Source organism: Lutra lutra, chromosome 1, assembly GCF_902655055.1.
Source record: "Lutra lutra chromosome 1, mLutLut1.2, whole genome shotgun sequence".
In the NCBI taxonomy this organism is placed as follows: Eukaryota; Metazoa; Chordata; class Mammalia; order Carnivora; family Mustelidae; genus Lutra; species Lutra lutra.
The window spans coordinates 118,311,254-118,336,383 of record NC_062278.1 but is presented as its reverse complement, the minus strand read 5'-3'; the positions used below and the strand labels follow the sequence as shown (position 1 = coordinate 118,336,383).

The 25,130-nt window shown below is 36.5% G+C and overlaps 1 protein-coding gene across 2 annotated transcripts in view; it reads left to right on the top strand.

Moving 5' to 3' along the window:
- PPP1R2 (protein phosphatase 1 regulatory inhibitor subunit 2) overlaps window positions 1–24,053 on the top strand; it is a 28,226-nt gene extending 4,173 nt beyond the window's left edge. Inside the window, exons 2-6 of one of the 2 annotated variants that reach the window (XM_047733629.1) lie at window positions 7,570–7,677; window positions 11,113–11,190; window positions 11,830–11,927; window positions 19,008–19,175; window positions 22,525–24,053. In XM_047733629.1, the coding sequence (XP_047589585.1) occupies window positions 7,570–7,677; window positions 11,113–11,190; window positions 11,830–11,927; window positions 19,008–19,175; window positions 22,525–22,571 (499 nt within the window). In that variant the 3' untranslated portion in view covers window positions 22,572–24,053. The remainder of the gene's footprint in view (window positions 1–7,569; window positions 7,678–11,112; window positions 11,191–11,829; window positions 11,928–19,007; window positions 19,176–22,524) is intronic. The other variant, XM_047733637.1, reaches the window with a different exon arrangement.
- The last annotated feature ends 1,077 nt before the right edge of the window (window positions 24,054–25,130 follow it).

Sequence of the window (25,130 nt, the reverse complement as noted above, 5' to 3'; positions counted from 1 at the left end):
GCAGCCGTCAATTATAAGATCCATTTTAAGATACACTGTTTTCAGAGAGATTAAAATGAGAATGCATTTTGAATTGGTGAAAATAAATGTTACTAAAACTTATGAGAAGTGTTACAGGTTAGTGATTAATCTGGGGCTAGATTGCCTGGGTTTGGGTCCTGTCTACCACTTATTAGCTCTGTGACTTCCTGTGACTTATTCATTATATCCATGTGTAGTTTAATTATATTAAATGAGTTAATAAGGGGCGTCTGGGTGGCTCAGTCTGTTAAGTGTCTGCCTTGGGCTCAGGTCGTGATCCATGGGTCCTGAGATGGAGCTGTTTGTCCCTCTCCCTCTACCCCCCACCCCTGGTTTTACAAAAATTAAATAAATAAAATAAATCAGTTAATAAATGTAAAGTTAGTTTAGCTCAGTATCTCATCCTCAAATACTAGTCTTACTCAAATAGAAATGAACTATAGGAATCTAATTTTTCCACATCTTAGTAGATCGTTCTATACAATATGCTTTGAAGTCGCCATGTTCCATTCAATAGTACTCTTAGATAGTGTAGGAAAATTCTGCTTAAAAACATTGTGCTTGAATTAATTTCCTTTAATATAATTTTATATAAACATGCTTCAGCTTCATCTTTTTCTGCCTGTAAAGGGATACGGACTGTAAAGCCTCACTGAGTCAAGTTTTATGAAAGTGACTTTTTGATTACTGATTGCTTTTACTGTCAGCTCTTACTTTAATTGTTCGATAATTGTGTCTAGCGTCATAGTCTTGTACGTTGTCAACCTATATACGTTGAATCTTTATTTAAAGAAAGAACCATTTCTTGTAGTGTGCAATTAAAATTTAATACATTGAGGCAAAATTCCGCTTCTTACTCCAAACCTGGCTAAAACTTACCAAATGAGCAAATCACAAGCAACGAGATGTACGGGTAGGTCTTTGAGGCAGTATCAAATGAGCTATCAAAGTGAAAGTGAGAAGGGGTGACTTTTTCTGGACCAGATTTAGGCTGCATGAAAACCAATCTTCCAAGAGGGGAGGGGTAAAATGAAACCAGCGGGTGCTTTCATCCTCCCAGCAGATTGCAATGTAAGTGGTGATGCCCATATTTTTTTTAGGTAGAGATAATGAACTATTAGAAGGTAATACAGACAGCTTGGAATTAAACTCACTTTTGCTTTTTGGATTTTATTACTCCGTAACGAATGTTAATTCTGCCAAAACTTTGGAGATCCTAATTTCCATATTTAGTGTCTTTGCTGACAGTTCCTTCTACTTCACTACTTTCCACCTAAGAATTCCTGGTATGCTTTGTAACCTATTTTTTTATGCCCTTATTTAAATTGATGTTTTTGCAAGATATTGTTCTCTTCTTTGGAGCCAAAAAATTCTAAGAATTTCTTTTGTTTTGTTTTGTTTTTTTTAAAAGATTTTATTTATTTATTTGACAGAGAGATCACAAGCAGGCAGAGAGGCAGGCAGAGAGAGAGGAGGAAGCAGGCTCCCCGCCAAGCAGAGAGCCCGATGCAGGGCTCGATCCCAGGACTCTGAGATCATGACCCGAGCCGAAGGCAGCGGCTTAACCCACTGAGCCACCCAGGCGCCCCTCTTTTGTTCTTAATATTGTGTTGAGGAAGTGGAGTAAAGCTTTGAATATATAAAATTTTAGTTCTTTTGATAGTGGAAAGTAAACTAAAAGACAGACAAACCAGGAAGAATTTGGGTTACATATAATGTGGTTATATATATGTGGTTTATACCTTGTGTGTATCTTTTGTTTATATATACATAACATGGTTTAAATCTTTACATTTAAATTTGAGTTATGTTTTTCTACATCATTGTAAGTCTATATATATAGATGTACAAGAACTTGCTCATATTTAAATGTAAAGAACTTAGACTTAGAAGGTTTCCAATAGAAAGCCAAAGGATATAAACATAATTCATAAAAGGAAAGTAAAATGTAGCATTTATAAGGTAATGAGCAAAGAAACATAAAATAGCTTTTAAGTAATGATTCCTACTGCTCAGGTGGAGAGAACACATACATAAATAACCAATCTTGGCAAAGTTTTGGTAATTACTGGGGACATTACATATTGATCTCTCTCTTTTTTTTTTAAGATTTTTATTTATTTGACAGAGATCACAAGTAGGCAGAGAGGCATGCAGAGAGAGAGAGAGGGGGGAAGCAGGCTCCTGCCGAGCAGAGAGCCTGATGCGGGGCTCGATCCCAGCACCCCAGGACCATGACCTGAGCCGAAGGCAGAGGCTTTAACCCACTGAGACACCCAGGCGCCCCTTGATCTCTTTTTTGAAACTGTATGGCAACATGGAGTGAACTATAAAGCCCTTGATGCATTTTAACCCAGATAAGCCTATCTTAGCAAGTTATCCTTAAAAATATCATTGAACAGAATATGCACAAGTGTTTCTGCTTTATTCTAAATAGGAAAAACTTGGATTCAATATAAATATCTAACCTTGGGTGAATAGTTATTATTGAGTATTGAGACTAGGAGTACCTGGGTGGCTCAGTGGGCTAAGCCTCTGCCTTCAGCTCAGGTCATGATCTCAGGGTCCTGGGATCAAGCCCCACATCGGGCTCTCTGCTCAGCAGGGAGCCTGCTTTCCTGCCCCCCACCCCATCCCCGCCGCCTGCCTCTCTGCCTTCTTGTGATCTCTGTCTTCCAAATAAATAAATATTTAATAAATATTTAAAAAAAAACTAAAGACTAGAAAATACAAGTGGCTTATTATAATAAAATATATATACTAATAACTTCCATATCAGTAGATATATTTTTTGTATACGGTATCTACTGCTTTATAAATAAAATATATATACTAAGGCTTCCATATCAGTATATGTATTTTTATGTACTGTATCTACTGTTTTATATATGTATGTACACAGTATATGTATTCTTGTATATACTGATCGTTTATATACTTTTCTGTAATATATTATTTTATATGGTAATGGAGTTTGCAGAAATCAAAACTGTTAGTGGGTTAGGGTGCTGGTATTATCATTATTAAATTTTACCCTTCATTTTAAGTAAACATTATTTCTGCTTTATCCCACAGTTCTCTCTCTCCACCCCCCCACCCCGTTATCTCACCAAATAGATATATAGGGTGTTTGGGATTCCACCCATTGGAGAAGCCTTTTAAACTCCTCTAAGGGTCTGTCATTCTTCTAAGCAGTAAAGATGATAAGTTATCATTTTTAATTTGATACTGTTAACATCATTTAAGAAGTAACTTGTTTTACTTTGAAGTTAGGAAGTACCTAACATGGTCATTAATATGTATTTATTTTAAAGTATTTTATTGTAATACAAATATGGAAAGTTGTGTTGAATGTAATTTTAAAGTTTAAGAAATCACAAAATTATAAATTGTTATATTTATATTATAAAATTATTATATGTATTATAAAACACCTCTTAACCACCATCCTGGTCAAGAAAAAGAATGTTTCCATCACCTCAGGAATGTCCCCTGTCCTTTCCAGTCACACTCTTTCTTCCCCTGGCTCCCAATGTAACCACTTTTCAGACTTCTGTGGTAATCATGTAAATATACATTCCAACACAGTTCAGTTTGCCAGCTTTCGAACTTTATGTAGAGATGTGCTAGCTTTCTTTCACAATATCTTTAACAGGAAATCTTAATAGGACTACCTGTTAATACAGGTTTTATGAAATTTCACCTGTGATTTTGTTTCTGCCTGGCACTTAACCTCAGCTGTAACTTCAGAGGCATTTGTTCTCTCAGCAGGGAACATTAGTTATGGTATCCTGAGACTCCCTTTGCTTATTAATTGGATTGCTTTCTTCACAAACTTTATCTAATTCCCTTAAAGCTTGTGTACGTTTCTTTCATGATTCTTCTAATCAGAGCTGCTTGATCATGTTTGCTATCTAAAATCTTTAGAAATACATCTCTTCACTGTGATTATTTTCTTTATATATTATGAGTAAACCTAGGCATTTGCTTTCTAAATTCAGAGTAATTTGTAGATAGGAACTATTTAACAAAATATCTGAAACTGTGGACTTAGTCGAATACAAAACTGATTGCTTTTTAGAAAAATTCATTCTGGGACACAAAGAAGTTTTTCAAAATCATGTAAATGTTGAGTCTTGCAAGGCAAGGTGGAAGGGATCCAGTTCAAAAGCAGTTTTAAACATTTCTTCAGAATAACCTCCTCAACCCATTTTCTACAGCTCTAAGTGAGATATGGCGCCTGGATTTTTAACCCCCAATGGTAGTGGTTTGTTTTTTTTTTAAGATTTTATTTATTTATTAGATGGAGAGAGACCATAAGTAGGCATAGCACCAGGCAGAGGGAGAAGCAGGCTGTCTGCTGAGCAGGGAGCCCGAGCTGGGCCTCGATCCCAGGACCCTGGGATCATGACCTGAGCCAAAGGCAACCACTTAACCGACTGAGCCACCCAGGGGCCCCCAAACTGTAGATTTTAAAGTCATAAAAACCCTTTATGTTTGTCTGGTACTTTTATAATTTGATTTCACAGATATTATTTCAGTTGATTCTCTCAACAACTTATATTAAAAGAAAGACTGTTAATAAAACTCCCATTTTGTTACAATTTCCATATAGAGTAAATGTAGCCCAAAAGAGGGTGTTTGTTGGACTTGCCTGTAGTTAGAGGACTAGTTGAAAGGTAACTGGAACTTGAACCTTAAACATTGGTGCTAGTGGGGTTTGTTTGTTCGTTTGTTTTTCTGCCATAAGACCAATTATGTACTAATCAGCAGCTAGACATATGAAGAAATCAATATTATAAAGCAGGTTCTATTTTTCTAGTTTAGTTCACTCAAGTGTTTTTAATATTAGTGAGATTTAAGTTTGGTTAGTTTCAAAGTTCAGATACATTCCATGCTGAATTTAAAAAAGAAAAGTGCAGTATGTCTGGACCAACCTTTGCCTCTTGATAAAACAAAGGATAAGCAACTTGAAGTTGTAGTGGAAGTACTTAGTCTGTAGTGGAACATTAATCAGCTTTAAAAAGGGAGAAAAATTTTTTTTTATTTTTTATTAACATATAATGTATTATTAGCCCCAGGTCTGTGAATCGCCAGGTTTATACACTTCACAGCACTCACCATAGCACATACCCTCCCCGATGTCCATAACCTAATCTCCCTCTCCCTAGCCCCCTCCCCGCCTGCCCCCCCCCCCCCCCCCGCAACCCTCAGTTTGGTTTGTGAGATTAAGAGTCTCTTATACTTTGTCTCCTTCCTGATCCTATCTTGTTTAATTTTTTTCCTTCCCTACCCGCCAAACTCCCCACGTTACCTCTCAAATTCTTCATATCGGGGAGATCATAAGATAATTATCTTTCTCTGATTGACTTATTTCACTCAGCATAATACCCTCTAGTTCCATCCACGTTGTTGCAAAAGGCAAGATTTCATTTCTTTTGATGGCTACATAGTATTCCATTGTTTATGTATACCACATCTTCTTTATCCATCTGTTGATGGACGTCTAGGTTCTTTCCAGAGTTTGGCTATTGTGGGCATTGCTGCTATAAACATTCAGGTGCATGTGCCAAAAAAGGGAGAAAATTTTGACACATGCCACCACACAGATGAGCTTTGAAGACATTAAGTGAAATAAGCCAGTCACAAAAGAACAAATACTGTATGAGTCTATTTATATGAGGTGCCCAGAGTAGTTAAATTCATAGAGACAAAATGGAATGGTGGTTGCCTGGGGCTGGGAGAGGAGAGGATGGGGAGTTAGTGTTCACCGGGTAGAGTTTCAACTGGGGAAGATAAAAAAGTCCTGAAGATGGTTGTTGGTGGTGGTTTCACAACAATGTTATTATACATAATGCTGTACAACTACTGTACACTTAAAAATGTTTAAATGGTGAATTTTATGTTATACACATTTTACTACATTAAAATATGAAGAAGAAAAAAGTGCTTCGTCTGAAATAGGGACACTGGGTGCTTTGGAGAAGAAAGCAAGAGAACATAAAAGTCAGGCTCACCTGCCGAGCCGGTATGTATAATTTTAAGGTGACTCAGGGCATGGTAAAGGGAATATGATATTAAAGTTTGAGTATATCATTTTTCAAGAACATTTCAGAATCTGGGTGTTGGTAGATTTAGGAAAATTAAAAATACTTACGCTAAAACCTTACCAACGTGTGCAAGTACAGAAAAGATTTGAATCTGTGTAAAATCTACATTTAATTTTATAGTAGTTTTATTTTCCAGTATGTAACCAAGGCACAAATTGTATATGTAACAAATAATGTTGGGTGGCAGAGAGGTCTTTGATGTCCTTTATATAATGAGTAGATCCAAAGAGTTTGTAATTAAGGCAACTAATTATTTAGCACCTTAAATATTTTGTTGACTAGATATTAATACAGATGTTCATAAAACAGTTATTCTTATCTCTTAAGTAGATTTATCTCAGGTATCCTGAATATACCATTTCTTAGCAAACTCTTATTTTTCTAGATAAAAAAAGAGCTTAACTGTTATTTTTTTGCAACCTAAATATTAATGGTATTTAAGTTTAGTGAGGTATTCCCTGTAGTTTTTATGTTCTAATTCTTGTGATTGTTTTGGATATCTCTGAAAAAATTAGGCCAAGGAGGTATTCATTTTTTTTAAATTTTAATTTTAATTTATTTTTTTGTATGTCCCAGGCTGCTTTATTTAAGAATAAATGATGAGTAATGGGATTAAAAACAAGAGTAAACTTGAACTTCTCCTTCCCTCCAACTAATTCCCCCCAAATTCCCTGCCCCACGCATACCCTTTGTATTCCCAAATTCTTTCTTAATGAAGAACTTAATCCCAAAACCCTGGAACAAACCCCAGGTTCTCTTTCCCTAGCTCTCCCTCTGGCCCCCATTCCTGGGAAGGGCTGGCATCTCAGTTTGAGTGCAAGGGAGAGCCCAGAGTGGTGATAGACAGTGGAAGTCTTCACCCTCTGAGGGACTGAGAGTACAACGTAGTGAAGTGAGGGCCCACGTAGCCTGGGGTACCAAATTGGGGTCCTGGTGCCAGAGGAAAGGATACTCGTGCCCTGAGAAAGGGGACCCAACAGTCTCAGAATCCTCTCATTTTAATAGTCAGTGCCCCAAGCCAGGGGTCTGGAAATTTTCATTGTTTTTTATTAAACTGTTAACGACATATAATAGGTGAAAAATCCTCAACTACTGAGATTATGCAATGTGTATATTTCAGTTTTTTGCTATTATTACTTCTATAGGCTAGATGAAGACTAAGCATGTCATAATATAGTGTCTTGACTATCTGATGAAGATTCTGAATAGTGTGTTTTTAATATGTGGGCACTAAGTATACTATAAAATATTTATTTAATTTTAATTACTTATGGTTTTTACCCTACATTAGTTTCTATTCCAAGAAAGTATATGTAAAAATAGAAGCTGGCAGTCAGATAGAAGTTGAAACGTGGGATTTGGATGTTTATCAATTTTAGATGTGTAACTTTTTTATCTTTTACTTCACTGAGGAAATTTTTTTTCTTTTTAATTTTAGTAAAAAATCCCAGAAGTGGGATGAAATGAACATCCTGGCAACATATCATCCAGCAGACAAAGACTATGGTTTGATGAAAATAGATGAACCTAGCACTCCTTACCATAGGTAATGTTTTGTTGATTCATTCCTTTTTTACTTCCTTTTTGCATTCTATACGAGCTTCTGGATAACAGCTGATTTAAGTTTCTGTTTGATTTTAGAGTTGTTACTAGAGCACGAGTCAATAACCCAACTGCATATTTGTGTATAATAGTATAAGTAATATATCACTTTATTTTATTTTTTTAAAGATTTTATTTATTTGTGAGAGAGAGATCGAGCATGCATACACACAGGCAGGGGGAGCAGCAGGCAGAGGGAGAAGCAGGCTCCTCGCTGAGCCAGGAGCCTGATGCAGAACTCGATCTCCTATCCCTGGGATCATGATCTGTGCCAAAGGCAAATCCTTAACTACTGAGCCACCCAGGCGTCCCAGTAACAAGTAACTTTTAAAACTTGGGGATCTAGGGGTACCTGGGTAGCTCTGTTGGTTAAGCGTCTCTTGATTTAGGCTCAGGTCGTGATCTCAGGGTCGTGAGATCAGTCTCCACACTGGGCATGGAACCTGCTTAAGAGTCTCTCTTCCTCACTCTGCCCCTCCCCACCGGCACCTTAAGGAAAAATTGAGAATCCATTTTTTTTTCTTTTTAAGATTTTATTTATTTATTTTTGGACAGATAGAGATCACAAGTAGAGAGGCAGGCAGAGAGAGAGAGGAAGGGAAGCAGGCTCCCCGCTGAGCAGAGAGCCCGATGCGGGGCTCCATCCTAGGACCCCGAGATCATGACCTGAGCCGAAGGCAGAGGCTTAACCCACTGAGCCACCCAGGTGCCCCGAGAATCCATTTTGTACATTATAATTTTAGTAACTTTATTTGCTGTAACTCAGTGGTCCCTAGCCACTAATGATACACACAGATTAATGACTTTTGCCTTCCTTAAAATAATCTATTTATAAAAGGAAGATGAGGGTTGGGCTTATTTCCTTTCTAAGTAGAAACTGGGAGCTTATTCAATCTCTGCAGAAAGGGATAACTTCAGCTTTTTTAAACCCATTCAAAGACAAGTGGTCATTATTATTGTTACATGTCCTTATTTTTAAACTTATGTAATATTATAGTTAAGATAATTACATTGTGAATATTGGCAGTTTTTGCCTTCCAGAATTTTTTTAATGAATTATAAAATTATAGTGTGTGGCAGTAATTAGTATGAAGACAAAAATGATGTACCAGGAAGCATTATGAGAAGATAGAGATTCTATGTAATAGAAATACCTAATTCAGACTGTGCCTTAATTTGTTTTTGTTTTTGTTTTTTTTAAAGATTTTTTATTTGTTTATTTGACAGAGAGAGATCACAAGTAGACAGGCAGGCGCAGAGAGAGAGAGAGAGAGAGAGGGAAGCAGGCTCCCTGCTGAGCAGAGAGCCTGATGCGGGACTCGATCCCAGGACCTGAGCTGAAGGCAGCGGCTTAACCCACTGAGCCACCCAGGCGCCCCAAGACTGTGCCTTAATTTGTATTGAAAAAGATTTCCAGGGGCGCCTGGGTGGCTCAGTGGGTTAAGCCGCTGCCTTCGGCTCAGGTCATGATCCCAGAGTCCTGGGATCGAGTCCCGCATTGGGCTCGCTGCTCAGCGGGAAGCCTGCTTCCCTTCCTCTCTCTCTGCCTGCCTCTCTGCCTACTTGTGATCTCTCTCTGTCAAATAAATAAATAAAATCTTTAAAAAAAAAAAAAAGAAAGAAAAAGAAAAAGATTTCCAGGAATGAAATATTTTTTCTATGAAGGAAGGTAACATAAATCCAGGAGTTACTGTTAGAGTTAAGGAAGTCTGTATTTTGAATTAGTGGATGAAAACTTTGGAAGGTAAGTTGAGATAACTTATACCTTGTTGATAGCAAAAACAGTAAAAACAAGGATAAGTATGAAGATTTTGACAAAGGTAGAAATAATGAAATAGGTACAGGTGCCAAAACTCAGAACACTAATAAGGCTTGAGGGAAGAAATGGACATAACATTTATGAAAAGCGTATACCCTTATTTTTCTCCTAATTACAAGAATGGTTTTTTTAATTGTTTTTTTTTTTTAATTTATTTATTTGTCAGACAGGCACAGCGAGAGAGGGAACACAAGCAGTGGTAGGGAGAGAGGGAGAAGCAGGCTTCCTGCAGAGCAAGCAGCCCAGTGTGGGGCTCGATCCCAGGACGCCAGGACCATGACCTGACTAAAGGCAGACGCTTACCAGGCCCCCCAAGGATATATTTTAAAACATACCTTAAACCTTTTATTGTGCCAGAAGCCACAGTCAGGGCTTTTTCCCTTTTCAGTAATGGTGGTAGATAGACATTCCTTCCTTATCTGTTGGTTGGAAATATCTATCTGACAAGAACTAAAATTGAACATAACTCAAAAAGTTGTAGGCATTATTTTTAGATTGTTTTAAGAGTTTTGTTTAGTAGAAGAGGGTGCTTTTTATAGAAAGATCGTGTTATACTATCTAAGAATTTCACACTGTTAATGTATAGAAGTTATTAATGCTTTTATATATATATATGTATGTATATACACACACATAAATATAATTTGCCTATAAATTTTATATATAGAGTTGTCTATAAGAGTTCTACAAATTGATAACCTCCCATGGAAGAAAATGCATCATCAAAACTATAGCACTTTTTTAACTTGTCTCTTCAACTAACCAGGAAAGATATAAATCAGTATTTTTTTTAATATAGGTGACTTCTGCTTTTATATACCTTTCAGTGGCCTGAGAATTAAATATGCTCATGTTTGCAATTAAGTGGGGAGAAAAATTTATATTAGAGGATAGATTGGGAAAGCTAATAGCTTTTAAATGCCCTGAATTAGATCTTTAGGATCTAATTATGGTATTTTACCTAGCCTTATGTCTGCATGGATCATTCGTTTCTGTCTTCTTCTAAAACCAGACAGTGGTTTTGGTTTTGTTTTTGTTTTCCTACATATTTGTTCCCTCTCACTGGATGGAATAATTGAAGTTTTTAAATTTTTTACAAATGATTCAAGTTCTTAATATTTATTTTCATGGTCACAGTAGTGGTTTTTTTAAATCATTTGGAGGTTTTTCTTGATTGGTGCTGTATTTTCAAATACTTGCATGGAATAGAAACAATTTGAAATTAAGCTTCTGGGCACTTGGATGGCTCAGTTGGTTAAGCGTCTGCCTTTGGCTCAGGTCAGGATCCTGGGGTCCTGGGATCAAGCCCTGTATCAGGCTTTCTGCTCAGAAGGAAGCCTGCTTCTCCCTTTCCCTCTGCTTCTCCCCCTGCTTGTGCTCTCTGTGTCAAATAAATAAAATCTTTTAAAAAATAAAATTAAATTAAACCTCAGATAGAACAAGAGAGCTATAAATATGTTGATACTATAACTTAATCAATAGAATTATGGTTCTCTACTTTATTTTTCTACTTGAAAAATTATGGTTTAGGTATTAATTATAATGTGCTTTTCGTTCTAGTATGGTAGGTGATGATGAAGATGCACTGAGTGATTCAGAAACCAATGAAGCCCTGACCCCAGATATCTTAGCTAAGAAGTAAGTACTGATGACTATGAAGTATTTTCACTTACACATTTTCACTTGTTTTTAATTGTGCAGAGTTAAAGGCATTCTGCTGTACTTGTACAAATGTAAAAAAGCATGAGCTAAGTTTATTTGGATTTCTCATAGCAACTTTTGTAGTCTTGTTTCTAGATTAAAATCAAAGTGTACTGGTAGCAGAAAGAGTACTAGAGCCTGGTACACAGATTCCTTGTGTCAATCCCCTATGCTTTTGTATTTTTGTTGTTGGTGTTGTTTTTAATTAGTATCCTATGTTTTAAAGTAAGATGGTACATCTGGCTGGCTCAGTCAGAAAAGCATGCGACTCTTGGTGTTGTGAGTTTGAGCCCCCACATTGGGTCTACACCTAGAGATTACACAAAAATAACTGGGTTCATAAACAAAAACTCTATTTCTTTGCTATTCATTGATTTCTTTCACCTTCCACTGTTCTTACTGCTTACTGGTTTCTATGCTCATTCCCACTTTTTTGCTTTTTATTTTCCTCATCAGGTTATAGCTGGCATAGTAATGACCTTTAAATGTTTTTATAAGACTCAAGAGTTGAATGAATGAGACACTCAATAAAAGAATATCACAGTGTTGATTTCTTTGTAAATGATTGTTGTATAGATTAGCTGCTGCTGAAGGCTCAGAGCCGAAGTATCGGGTTCATGAACAAGCAAGCAGTGAAGATGAGGATAGTGACCTCTCACCTGAAGAACAAGGTAGTTGATTTCCTTTACTGCTTTCAGCACTGTGCTAATAATTTTTGCTTAAATAAATTCATTATTCGAAGGTTTTCAAGTGGTTTTCCTTTTGGGGAAATGGATGGTGGGAGGTTAGGTAGCAACATATTTATAATTCAGCTTCTACTTACATGGGATTAGTGGATAACAGTTTCCTTCTCCCTGCAAACACATACCACTTTCCTTGATTTCAAGAATTTGGGAAAGTATTACCATCTTTTAAGTAATTATAGTTTCTTTCTTTGTACTTTTTTCTTCTTTTTTACTGTTTGATACAGGGTAGATGCTCAGTAAATAGTAATGCTTTTGGTGTCAGTGAGTGGATGACCTTAAAATGGGTAGCAGTAAGAGCTAATTTACCAATTGCTTGTGCTTTTTCTGTTTTAAAACAGTAGTGAAACTTACTGGATGAACCAAGATGGTCAGATGTAGAGTGATCTTTTTTAGGTCCCACTGAATAAAAAAAGAACAGTAACGTCATATGCAAGAAGATAAAAGAGCCTTCTCAGCAGGGTTGGAAGAGGCTCTTGTAGTCCATACAGTACACACAGTTAAGGCATTGCTACTTACTCATGGTTTTTGTTATTTCAAGTAACAGTGGTTATCTGTGGAGGTAAGAGGAAAAGGAAGATATATTATCTTGTCGCTTTTTACACTCTTTGAACCATGTGAATGTACAGTCTTTTCAAGAATTAAAATTGTTGGGGCGCCTGGGTGGCTCATTGGGTTAGGGCCTCTGCCTTCGGCTCAGGTTGTGATCCCAGGGTCCTGGGATAGGGCCCCGCATCGGGCTCTCTGCTCCACGGGGAGCCTGCTTCCTCCCGTCTCTCTCTCTGCCTGCCTCTCTGCCTACCTGTGATCTCTGTCTGTTAAATAGATAAAGTCTTTAAAAAAAAAAAAAAAGAATTAAAATTGTTTATATAGTTTTTTTTTTAACTAGTTTTAAAAGGAAAAACCAAGCGTATGTATAGGAAAAAAGATGCAAGAGAAACAAACACACCTTCACAAAAAAGAAGTGTTAGTGGTGTACTTGAAGCCTTGAAATCTGGATGTTCTTTTTTTTTTGTTTTTTGGTTTGTTTTTTTTTTTTTAATTTTATTTATTTATTTGACAGAAGGAGATCACAAGTAGGCAGAGAAGCAGGCAGAGAGAGGGGGGAAGCAGGCTCCCTGCTGAGCAGAGAGTCCGATGTGGGGCTCTATCCCAGGACCCTGAGATCATGACCTGAGCCGAAGGCAGAGGCTTAAACCACTGAGCCACCCAGGTACCCCTGAAATGTGGATGTTAAGAAGTTCAGAAACTTCGGAACTGCGATTCTGAATATTTGCTAGTTAATGGTCAGAATCTTCGTCAGGTGTAGCTCCTGAGGTATAATTTGCTACTCCTGTCATCTTCAGAATATAGCTTATTCAACAAATTGTGATAGTCTGAGCCTAATTGTTGTATAAAAGACAAAAAAAATGTACATGTAGCCTAATCCCAAGTTATATTGTAGGTCTTGTCTCCACAGTGACTTCCTAACTTATCCAAAAATAAATTCCAAAGACCCTTGAAAACTGTTTCAAATATAAGTTGTTTCTGGAGCTGGTTTCCTCATTATTCTCTTAAAAACATGATCTATTGAGAACAGGAATTTGTTATTAGCCTATATATAGTCAGTTTTCATTAAAGGATTCCCCCCCCCCCTCAGATTGTAGTTCCAGGAATTAGCCAGCAGGGGGAACAATTTGGTTACAAGTTCAAAAGTTTAAGTCCTAGTAGAGTTACTGACTCTTATGGGTGTTTATTGCTTTTATTTATTTTATTTTTAAATATTTTTATTTATTTATTTGATAGACAAAGATCACAAGTAGGCAGAGAGGCAGGCAGAGAGAGAAGGGGAAGCAGGCTCCCTGCTGAGCAGAGAGTCCCATGTGGGACTCGATCCCAGGACCTTGGGATCATGACCTGAGCTGAAGGCAGAGGCTTTAACCCACTGAGCCACCCAGCCGTCCCTGTTTATTGCTTTTAAACAAAAAAAAAAAAAACACATCTGAAAGTCCTTGTTTAGTGATAGAAATTCTTGGAAAAAATTATATCTTGTAACTTACAGTATAACAATTAAGATATTGGCTGTGAAGTCAGGCAAATCAGTTTGTACTCCACGTATGTCAGGTGTCTAATTTGTAATTTCTCTGACCCTCAGTTTTTTCATTTCAAATTGGGATCTATAAAAATACTCAGAGGTATTGTGAGTACTAAATGATATAAAGAATTTAAAGCACTCTGATTCTATCATATTGTATGTGTTCAGTAAATAATAACTTTTAATGACTTAAATAATTGGTGTATTCTCCATTATTTTATAGAATAGTTTTTAAAAAAAGTGTAAAAAAGGGAATTCGCTTGTGAAGTTCACATGGAGAGTTCATTATTGTTAGAACCAGGCCTAAAATCTTAACATCCTTGTGCTCTTTGTAGTATGTTGCTCTACCATACAAGGATTACAGGTAAAATGAACATAAATAGTTAAAGAAGATTGAGAACACTTGTATTAGCCTCTTTCTACAAAATGAAATATTGATATATTGTATATTTTAAACTTAAAGCATTTTGAGTATTCTAAAATTAGAAAGTATCTATAACAAAACCAAGTTCAGCATCTCTTAGGATTAAAAAGAAATAATTTTCTTAGACTCTAAATATTATTCACCAGAGAGAAATACTATAATGTCAACTTCTAGGAATAAAAAACTAAAATAAGGGCGCCTGGGTGGCTCAGTGGGTTAAGCCGCTGCCTTCGGCTCGGGTCGTGGTCTTGGGGTCCTGGGATCGAGTCCCGCGTCGGGCTCTCTGCTCAGCAGGGAGCCTGCTTCCCTTCCTCTCTCTCTGCCTGCCTCTCTGCCTACTTGTGATCTCTGTCTGTCAAATAAATAAATAAAATCTTAAAAAAAAAAAAAAAAACTAAATTAAAACAGCATGATGGGGGCACCTTGGTGATTCAGTTGGTTTAGCAGCTGACTCTTGATCTCAGCTCAGGTCTTGATCTTAGGGTTGTGAGTTCAACCCCTGCCTTGGGCTCCAGACTCAGGGTGGAGCCTACATACATACATACATACATAGTACCTACATAGTACATAAATAAACACATAGCATCATGGTCTCTTTCCTTTCAGATCAACAAAGGTCAAAAAGAATGAGTTTCTTTGGGTGTGAATGTGGAGAAATAAGTTATGTACTATTGGTGGGCATAAAAATGGTTTGGCTTTTCTGGAGGGCAGTATGGCAAAATATGAGCCAGAAGTTTTAAAAGAAAATGATACCCTTTGATCTAGCAATTCAGTTTCCCAGAGTGTATTCCAATGTTTTGTAAACATTATTGACTAAGTCCTACATGTTATATATGTATGCATAAATTATAAAAACAAAAATTTCACAAAACAGTACTCACCTTTATTATGTGTAATGCATTCCAGTTTATTCTGTTTTATTTCATTTTTTAAAAAATACCCATTAAAGGGGGCACCTGGGTGGCTCAGTGGGTTAAAGCCTCTGCCTTCGACTCAGGTCATGGTCCTGGGGTCCTGGGATGGAGCCTTGCATCAAGCTCTCTGCTCAGTGGGGAGCCTGCCTCCCCCTCTTTACCTGCTTGTGATCTCTCTCTCTCTGTCAAATAAATAAATAAAATATTTTTTAAAAATACCCATTAAAGGGACGCCTGGGTGGCTCAGTTGGTTAAGCGGCTGCCTTCGGCTCAGGTCATGATCCCAGGGTCCTGGGATCGAGTCCCACATCAGTCTCCTTGCGCAGCAGGGAGCCTGCTTCTCCCTCTGCCTCTGCCTGCCTCTCTGCCTGTGCTCGCTCGCTCTCTCTCCCTCTGTCCCTGACAAATAAATAAATAAAATCTTTAAAAAAAAAATACCCATTAAAGAATCCTGATACACAGTTTGAAAAAACACTGATTTATATTAAGAAAATAATAGAAACAAAGCACAGAATGTGTGTGTGTAAAAACATGAAAATACATAGAGGGAGATTAGAAATTTTTCCCCAAGAATAGAGGATTAAATAGTCACTCAATACCTTATAACCATTTAAAAATTATAGAAATCTGCTATGTACATGGCGAAATTTTTTACTATATCTTCATATACCTAATTGTCTAAACTCTGAATCATTTTAACATGAAAGAAAGCGTCATACTGTATTTCCTCAGATGGTGGGCATAAACTGAACCTTGCCTGGGTGAACAGGGACATAGTAATTGTAACTATATAGTAAGTGAAAAAACATCCTATAGAAAAATATAGGAGTTATTTTTAGAAAAATTTCTAGAAAAAATTATAAAATCATAAAATATTAATGGTTAATTTCTGAGTAAGTATTGCCATACTGGAGGCAATCAGAACCATTTTTAAAAATTCATTATTGAGGGGCGCCTGGGTGGCTCAGTGGGTTAAAGCCTCTGCCTTCTGCTCAGGTCATGATCCCAGGGTCCTGGGATCGAGCCCCGCGTCGGGCTCTCTGCTCGGCAGGGAGCCTGCTTCCTCCTCTCTCTCTGCTTGTCTCTCTGCCTACTTGTGATCTCTCTCTGTCAAATGAATAAAAAAAAAAAAAAAAAAAAAAAAATCTTTAAAATTCATTATTGAAATGTGATTGATGTTACATTGGTTTTCAGATGTACAATGTATTGATCAAACAATTTTGTACATTATTCAGTGTTTATCATATGTATAGTCACCATCTGTCACCATGTAATAAACAGTGTTATTACAATATTATTGACTATCCTCCCTAAGTTGTACTTTACATCTCCATGACATTTATTTGGTCACTGGAAGTTTGTAAAACCATTTTTTTGTTTGTTTTTTAACATTGGTTTTTACATCATTTGAATACTTGAAAGGCATCACTAAAAATTAAATCATGAGGATTTGGTCTTTTTATTGGCCTCTTTTTTCAGTTTTACTTCCCTCTACCATATGGTATTCTCAAACAGTAAGACAAATCACAAAAGTAATTCATAAGTAGAGAAGAAAAAAGATGCCTGGCAAGACTTGGTCATCTGAAACAAATGTTTATGGAATACTGAGTTGGTGGTCTCAGAACTTTCCTTTTCCCAACCCAAATAGAGGCTGAAAAGAACGATAAATGCCTGCTTTTGAAACAAATTTAAGTGTAAGTCATCTGTGAGTATAGATGGTTATAAAAACTGAGAGGGAATTAAAGGAGAATGAGGAAGTACTTTGAATAGCCTTATGCAGAGATTTCTCTATGCTTTTTGGCATTAAAATACTTTCATGAATATAATAAAACTATGATAAATGAATTTTAATGCTCTTGTTTGACAAAATAAACAGGTGGCAATTTTATGTCATCCCCCCTTTTATTTACCAGTCTAAGAAATTTTAAAATCTTAGAACTATTTCTACAGAAATAGTCAGTCTTTAAATGCTGTTAATAAAATGATCAGTTATGTTGATTTGCTGCTAACCTATGTTTCTGTGGTGAACACTATAAATGAAAGAATAGTCTAGGATTACTTCACTGTGCCTTATAACAGCTTTTTCTTTTTTTCTTTTTTAAAAGATTTTATTTATTTATTTGACAGAGAGAGATCACAAGTAGGCAGAGAGGCAGGCAGAGAGAGAGGGAAATGCAGGCTCCCTGACGAGCAGAGAGCCCGATGTGGGGCTCGATCCCAGGACCCTGAGACCATGACCTGAGCTGAAGGCAGAGGCCCAACCCACTGAGCCACCCAGGCATCCCTATAACAGCTTTTTCTTAAAATTACTCTGGGAATGATGTTATGTTTTAACTAGCAGTGTTTTAAATCACTGCAGTTTCTTCATGGATAATGAGAATTTTTATTTATTTACTTATTTATTTGCTAATAAGAATTCTTTTTTTGAAGACTTTATTATTTATTTGAGAGAGAGAGTACGAGTAGTGGGGAGAGGTAGGGGGAGTGCAGGCTCCTGGCTGAGCATGGAGCCCCGTGAGGGACTTAATCCCAAGATCCTGGGATCATGACCTGGGCCAAAGACAGAGATATTCAAGTGCCTGAGCCACCCAGGCACCCTGCTAAAAAGAATTTTTCAGGGAATTTGTAATTAATTATAAAACTGGAAGACTTGAAAATACTAAGGTTACCCCACAGTTCCTTGAACCGAAGTTAAGCATTCTAATTGTTGAGTCTTATTTTCTGTGCGTATGTATACACGTGCATGCAGACTTTTTAAATGACATATACATGGTGTATGTAGCTTGTTTTTCTCCCTTGTTTTAAAAAAAAAAAAAAAAGCTTTTTTACACTTTTTAACCAAGTGTAGCTCGTTTTTCTTTCTGGAGATTTTTCTTATGTCTTTAAATTTTCTTCACAAATTTAACTACCGGTGGTTTTTAGTCCTATTTTCCTAGTAAGATGTACTTGAACCATCTAAAAGCAGAGGTGTGCAGACTTTCTGTAAAGGGCCAGATTTAGGTTTTTCTGTAAAAAAAAAAAAAATTAAATATTTTAGGTTTTAAGAACCATGTGGTCTTGATTGTACCTACTCAACTCTGCTATAAGCATTATAGAACCAAATGAGCACAATCATGTTCCAATAAGGTGTTTTTTTTTTTTTCTTTCTTTCTTTTTTTTTTAATTTATTTGGCAGACAGAGATCACAAGTAGAGAGGCAGGCAGAGAGGGGGGGGGGGAAGCAGACTCCCTGCCGAGCAGAGAGCCTGATCTGGGTTTGATCCCAGGACCCTGAGATCATGACCTGAGCCGAAGGCAGAGGCTTAACCCACTGAGCCACCCAGATCCCCCAAAGTTTTTTTTTTTTAAGATTTTATTTATTTAAGAGCTTGCACACGAGGAGAGGGGAGGGGCAGAGGGAAAGGGAGAAGCAAACTTCCCACTGAGCAGAGAGCCCTACCCTGGATCCCAGGACCTGAGCTGAAGCAGATGCTTAACCGCTTAACTGATTGAGCCCCCCAGGACACCCCCAATAATAGTTTATTTACCAAACAGAGCAGGCTGTGTTTCCCTAATCTTTGAGTTAAAGGCTTACTAAGCCTACTTCTTGTATCTTACAGAAAAAAAGCGACAGTTTGAAATGAAAAGGAAGCTTCACTACAATGAAGGACTGAATATTAAATTAGCTAGACAATTAATTTCAAAAGACCTACATGATGATGAGGAAGATGAAGAAATGTCAGAGACTGCAGCTGAAGAGAGCATGAACACAGAAGAGTTAAATCAAGGTTAGATGTTTCTGAAATTTTCATGGAGACTCTTGTAGTTCTTGTGCCTAAATAACATAATTTATTTTGCTTTACATGTTTGGAGAAGCTCAGAAAATTTTTTTGAAATTCACTTAAATTTATTATGCCAAACTTTCTAAAATCTCAGCCCCTGTGGCCAATATCAAAATAAAGTTTTTATGCCCAGAGTTGTTTTGATTTAAGACCATATGTATATGGGGGCTTTGTTTACTTAGCTTAAGCAGTGATGTTTGTCTTCACATTAAGCTGTATTTTGTTTTTGATGTTTCAGATTATATTCTGTCATACCAATCTAAATTAAGGTTTAAACTTTCTAAAAGAAGCACGCTTTTAATTTGGAAGATTTGTTCTTAGCATCCTTTCAAGTAGAGTATGTCATATCTTTCCGATGTTGACTCTTTTGACTACTGGATTGACAAAAATATTTGTCTGATTTTTGTTTTTAAGTCTTGGACAGTCAGCTCTTGCAACCTGCCAACTGTTAATCCATCATAGTTAATAGAGTTTATTTTTTTAATTAAATTCTGGTATTTAATGAAGATGAATCTTCTGTACTGCTAATGCAAATTTTGTGCCCATTTACCTACTCTTTGTACTTGAAAACTAATGCTTTGTACTTGAAAACTGGAGATGTAACTTTATTTGTTGTGCCTCAGATGGTTAAGTCTTAAGAAAGTAAATCACTATATATATATTATTGTTTTGGTGCGCATATATGAAGTATGAATGATTCTGTGATAGAACCTAATGACTATCTCATTTAATACCCTAATTATAATATTTTTTATTCACCATGGTTTTTTTTTTTTTAGCTTATATTTAACTGAACAAACTTCATTTTAAGTAATTAGTGTTACATGTCTCCCTCTTCCTCTTTTAAAGTTTATTATCCATTTTTAGGTGACATACCCTAATCAGTCTCTGTTTCCCATTTACCTATATCTTGGTGATTTATTTTAATGTATTCAAAGTGAATGTTTCTTTGGTTATAACTTTTCATCAGTTTCTCCTCAGACTTTTTTTTTTTAAGGTTTTATTCACTTGACAGAGACACCACGAGAGAGGGAACACAAGCAGGGGGAGTGGGAGAAGAAGAAGCAGGCTTCCCACTGAGCAGGGAGCCTGATGCAGGGCTTGATCCCAGGACCCTGGAATCACAACCTGAGCCGGAGGCAGACGCTTAACAACTGAGCCACCCTGGCGCTCCTGCTCAGACTTTTAATATCAGTTCTTGGTGACTCTGGCAGAGCACAAGGAATGTCCTTCATTTGCGGGAAATTTGCATCAGTAACACTGTGTCAGAGATTAAAAGGATTTTTTTTTAAGATTTATTTGTTTACTGAGGGGATGGGGAGAGGCAGAGGAGGAGAGTCTTTTTTTTTTTTTTCCCCAGTGTTCCAAGATTCATTATTTATGCACCACACCCAGTGCTCCATGCAATACATGCCCTCCTTAGTACCCACCACCAGGCTCACCTAACCCCTATCCCCCTCCCCTCCAAAACCCTATTTGTTTCTCAGAGTCCACAGTCTCTCACAGTTTGTCTCCCCCTCCGATTTCCCCCAATTCACTTTTCCTTTTCTTTTCTGTGTTATTCGTTAGGCTCCACAAGTAAGCGAAACCATATGATAATTGACTCTCTCTGCTTGACTTATTTCACTCAGTATAATCTCCTCCACTCCCATTCATGTTGATACAAAAGTTGGGTATTCATCCTTTCTCATGGAGGCATAATATTCCATTGTATATGTAGACCATATCTTCTTTATCCATTCATCTGTTGAAGGGCATCATGGCTCTTTCCACAGTTTGTCAATTGTGGCCATTGCTGCTTTGAAGATTGGGGTACAGATGGCCCTTCTTCTCACTACCTCTGTATCTTTGGGGTAAATACCCAGTAGTGCAATTGCAGGGTCATAGGGTAGCTCTAATTTTAATCTCTTAAGGAATCTCCACACTGTTTTCCAAAGTGGTTGCACCAACTTGCATTCCCACCAACAGTGTAAGAGGGTTTGATGGGGAGAGAGTCTTAAGCAGACTCTGCTCTGAGGGTGGACTCAATGTGGGACTTGATCTCATGACCCTAAGGTCATGGCCTGAGCTAAAACCAAGAGTTGGACACCTAACTAATTGTACCACCCAGGTGCCATGGAGTTCTTTTTCTTTAAGTCATGGCTTTTGAAAAATAATTCTGGCCTTTTGTCTGTAATTGCTGGTAAGATATTAGATTTCACACATTTAGTACATAAATAAATTTTTCCTTTTAAATATAATAAATGAGGGGCGCCTAGGTGGCTCAGTGGGTTAAAACCTCTGCCTTCGGCTCAGGTCATGATCTCAGGGTCCTGGGATCATCAAGCCCCGCATCGGGCTCTCTGCTTGGTGGAGAGTCTGCTTCCCCCTACCCCTGTTTCTCTGCCTACTTATGATCTCTGTCAAATAAATAAATAAAATATTTTAAAATAAATAAATAAATATAATAAATGATTAAAATTTGTGTTAGCTCAGTGCCTATTGGAGAGTACTTTTTACGCAGGAGTATATCTTATTTATCATCAATTCCACAAGGATAGAAAAAACTCTGTAATCAGGCTTAGGGAAGTCAGTTCCTTATTTGTACTCTACTCTTTTTGAGCCCTGAAAAAAAAAAAAGGGGCACCTGGGTGGCTCAGTGGGTTAAGCCTCTGCCTTCAGCTCAGGTCATGATCTCAGGATCCTGGGATCGAGCCCCGTATTGGGCTCTCTGCTCAGCAGGGAGTCTGCTTCCTCCTCTCTCTCTGCCTGCCTCTCTGCCTACTTGTGATCTCTCTCTGTCAAATAAATAAATAAAATCTTAAAAAAAAAAAAAAAAAAACTTACCAGCTTTTAAAATTTCCAGGTTCTCTGTAGCCCATTACTTCATGAACATTGTCATTCTCCTCCTCTCCCCAACCTCTGCTGATCCTCATCTGTTTTATTGCTGTTTTTGTAAAAAGAAAAGTAGCGTGTTTAGACACTAAGGAAATATTTTCTTGTTTTGAGATCTTTTAATAACTTTGGATATTTGAGTTGTCTTAACTGCTACTTGTGATTTATTCACAGAAATGTTTAATCTGAAACATTTGTCCCAATACCAAGTAGATACTCTTGTTTTGGTCTTTAGAATATTTAGGAGGTATACTAATTCTTTAATGTCGGACTAATCAGCCTACATCATATATACCTTATTTGTTTTTTAGGTTTTTATATTTATTATCCATGGCAGTAAAAGGGGAATTTAGCTCAGGTAGTTCCAAGGTTGGCAATACACAATAAATTATATTGACTTGTTTTCCTTTTATTTTTGCAGGATCTACTACAAGTGACCAACTGCAAAACAAATCACAGAGTTCATAGAAAAGATTTGTTCAGCACTGTAATTGTCAGATACAGACCCTGTTCCTATAATACTCTGCTTCTTGTTCTCAATAATTCATGACTTAAGTACCAAAATGCGTACCAGTTATTATATATTGCCAAGAATTAAATGACTTTTAAGACTAATTAGACTGCAAATGCCTAATTGATACATATATTCTTGTGCCTAGTACTTCACCACAAATATAATGTCATCAGTCCAAAACTACATTACTTTTGTAAGAACACTGGTTAATTTGTATATTATATAGCTTTTTATGCTTTAGAGGTTAAAATAATATCTTTTGGGGGGATCTAATTTATTTTCTTCACTTCTAGATGTGATAGCTCTTATAAAAAGTGGGGTTTTTTAAAAATCATAATCCAGTTGGAATAGCAGATTATATAAACTGGTAATAGTCAGTCTGAGCAGTATTTTAACATGTGTCTTCAACTTGATTTGTCTGTTTAATTGAAAAGGATCATAAGAGTAACTTGGCATTTTCTGGCCTACTATCTCTAAAATTCCCCTTGAGTTTCTTTATGTTTACAAGGACAGGATTGACTTTTTCCTCATCAAAACTAGCTTTTTTCACAAATAAATTACCGGGTTAAACTCGCAGTAACATCTGCTCTGTTTTTTGTACACTCGATGGGCAGACTTTCAGATCAGTTTTTTAAATAAATACAGTTCTGATACAGTCTCAACATTCCCTTTATATACCTGTCTTAACCTCCTGCCTTTGTTTACTTCTTTCCACATATACACACACAGCTCTTTACCTTTATAAAGGGTAATAAAGATGGTCATGGAATTAGGAACTCTTCTTTCTCTCACATATTCTATCATTTGCTGCTACAATGAAATGTTTCTTTGACTATCAATGCCTATTAGTTCTTCTAATGTATGGGGAAAGTTGAACAGCAGCCATACTATAGACAGAAAATACAATTCAGCTGTAGAATTTCTACACCTCTCTGATTTACAGCTTGCTAATTAAATCGCTATAATTAGTTTATTGTTTGACTTGATTAGACCTTAGAAAACAGCTAGCAGGTTTTTTGCATGATGAGAGAATTGTGTGTAACCGGTGATATGATAGTTCCTGAATGTACAGACAGAATAATCTTGAACACTTCTTAATTTAAAAACTTTAAATAGTTCCTGCTTTAAGGGAATATGATAATGTATACTACAAATGTGCTTTATTCTTCTAACACAGAAAGATCTGGATTTTTTCCCTGAAATAAAGTACAGTTCCTGTGTTAGTTTAGTGATAGTTTCATTTCTAGTCAATTATTTGTATCTTAATTTTTTTGTCAGTACCAAAAGAATTCATTATATGAACAGACTTTTAAAATAATTTCTGTATATTGTATATATGAAATGGCTTTTAATGAACAGGTTATCTTCCACTTGCAAGTTTATGAAAATACCAATATGTCAAAATAAATAAAAAGTGGGAGAATTCTTTGCTGTTAGAAGAATGTGCTTTTTATTTTGAATGACTTTTTTTTTTTTATGGGATCCAGTCAGAGTACTTCTAAACTGTATAGTATTCTGACTGAAACTTACTAGCTCAATATGCCTCTGATTTATAAACAAAATAGTGTTTGTGTCTGCTTTTTGCTTTCTGAATTTAGAATGTTGAAGTATTCTTGCTGGTTTAAATCCACTTTGGGGAATTTAAGTTGATACATATGTGTATACATATGTTCATGCACATTAACTTCTGTTCTTGGTGTTCTCATTTTGAGCTCTAAGAAAGTATGCATGTACTCTGTAGAAATAGCTGCTATATTGAAGAAAAGGTAAGACCTTTAACAACTGATTTGTTTTGCTGTTTTCTACAAACTCAAAGGCAAACACTCATTTCTGGTTTCAGGAAGTACATAATTATATCAGAGGAGTAAGATGTAAAAAATGACATGCTCAGTAGAATTTTAGGTAGTCTTATGTAATTGAGTAAAACCATTTTCGTGTCATGAGTTCCTCACTGACATGTTATTGGACTATATAAAAAAATGAATATAATTCAAGTTAGATCTTCCTTTGGAGAAAGTTGTCTGTCAGTGTTCAGTTCTAGCCAAGGCGGGTTTTTAGTTAGCATCACTTCTGCTTCGTTTTTTTAGTATCTTCTTTTTGTTTGTTCATTTTTCAGTCTGAAATCGAGCAATGATGCTCTTTAAAATCTGAGACACATAATGGTATGAAAGATTGTTAAAATATTAATAACTTTAAATTGAATATTGAAGGAAAGTGCCATTTTCTCCAAATGTTCATAATTTTTTCCCCTCTAGGTTAGTAAACACATTATAAAAAACTATAGCAGTATGACAGTTTTCTTCCTGTGGGTTTTATTTTCTTGTTACCCACCTGTCTTAGGCCCATGTTCTGTTTACCACGTGTTCTGGATACCATGAGAGGTTCTTGGACTATATTGTGGCAAACTAATTGTTTTGTTATAGAAATAGTAACAAGAACCACCATTTCTTGAAAACTATTATTTGTTCTTGCCCATCATTGTGCTCAGTCTTTATTATCTGATCCTCAGAACA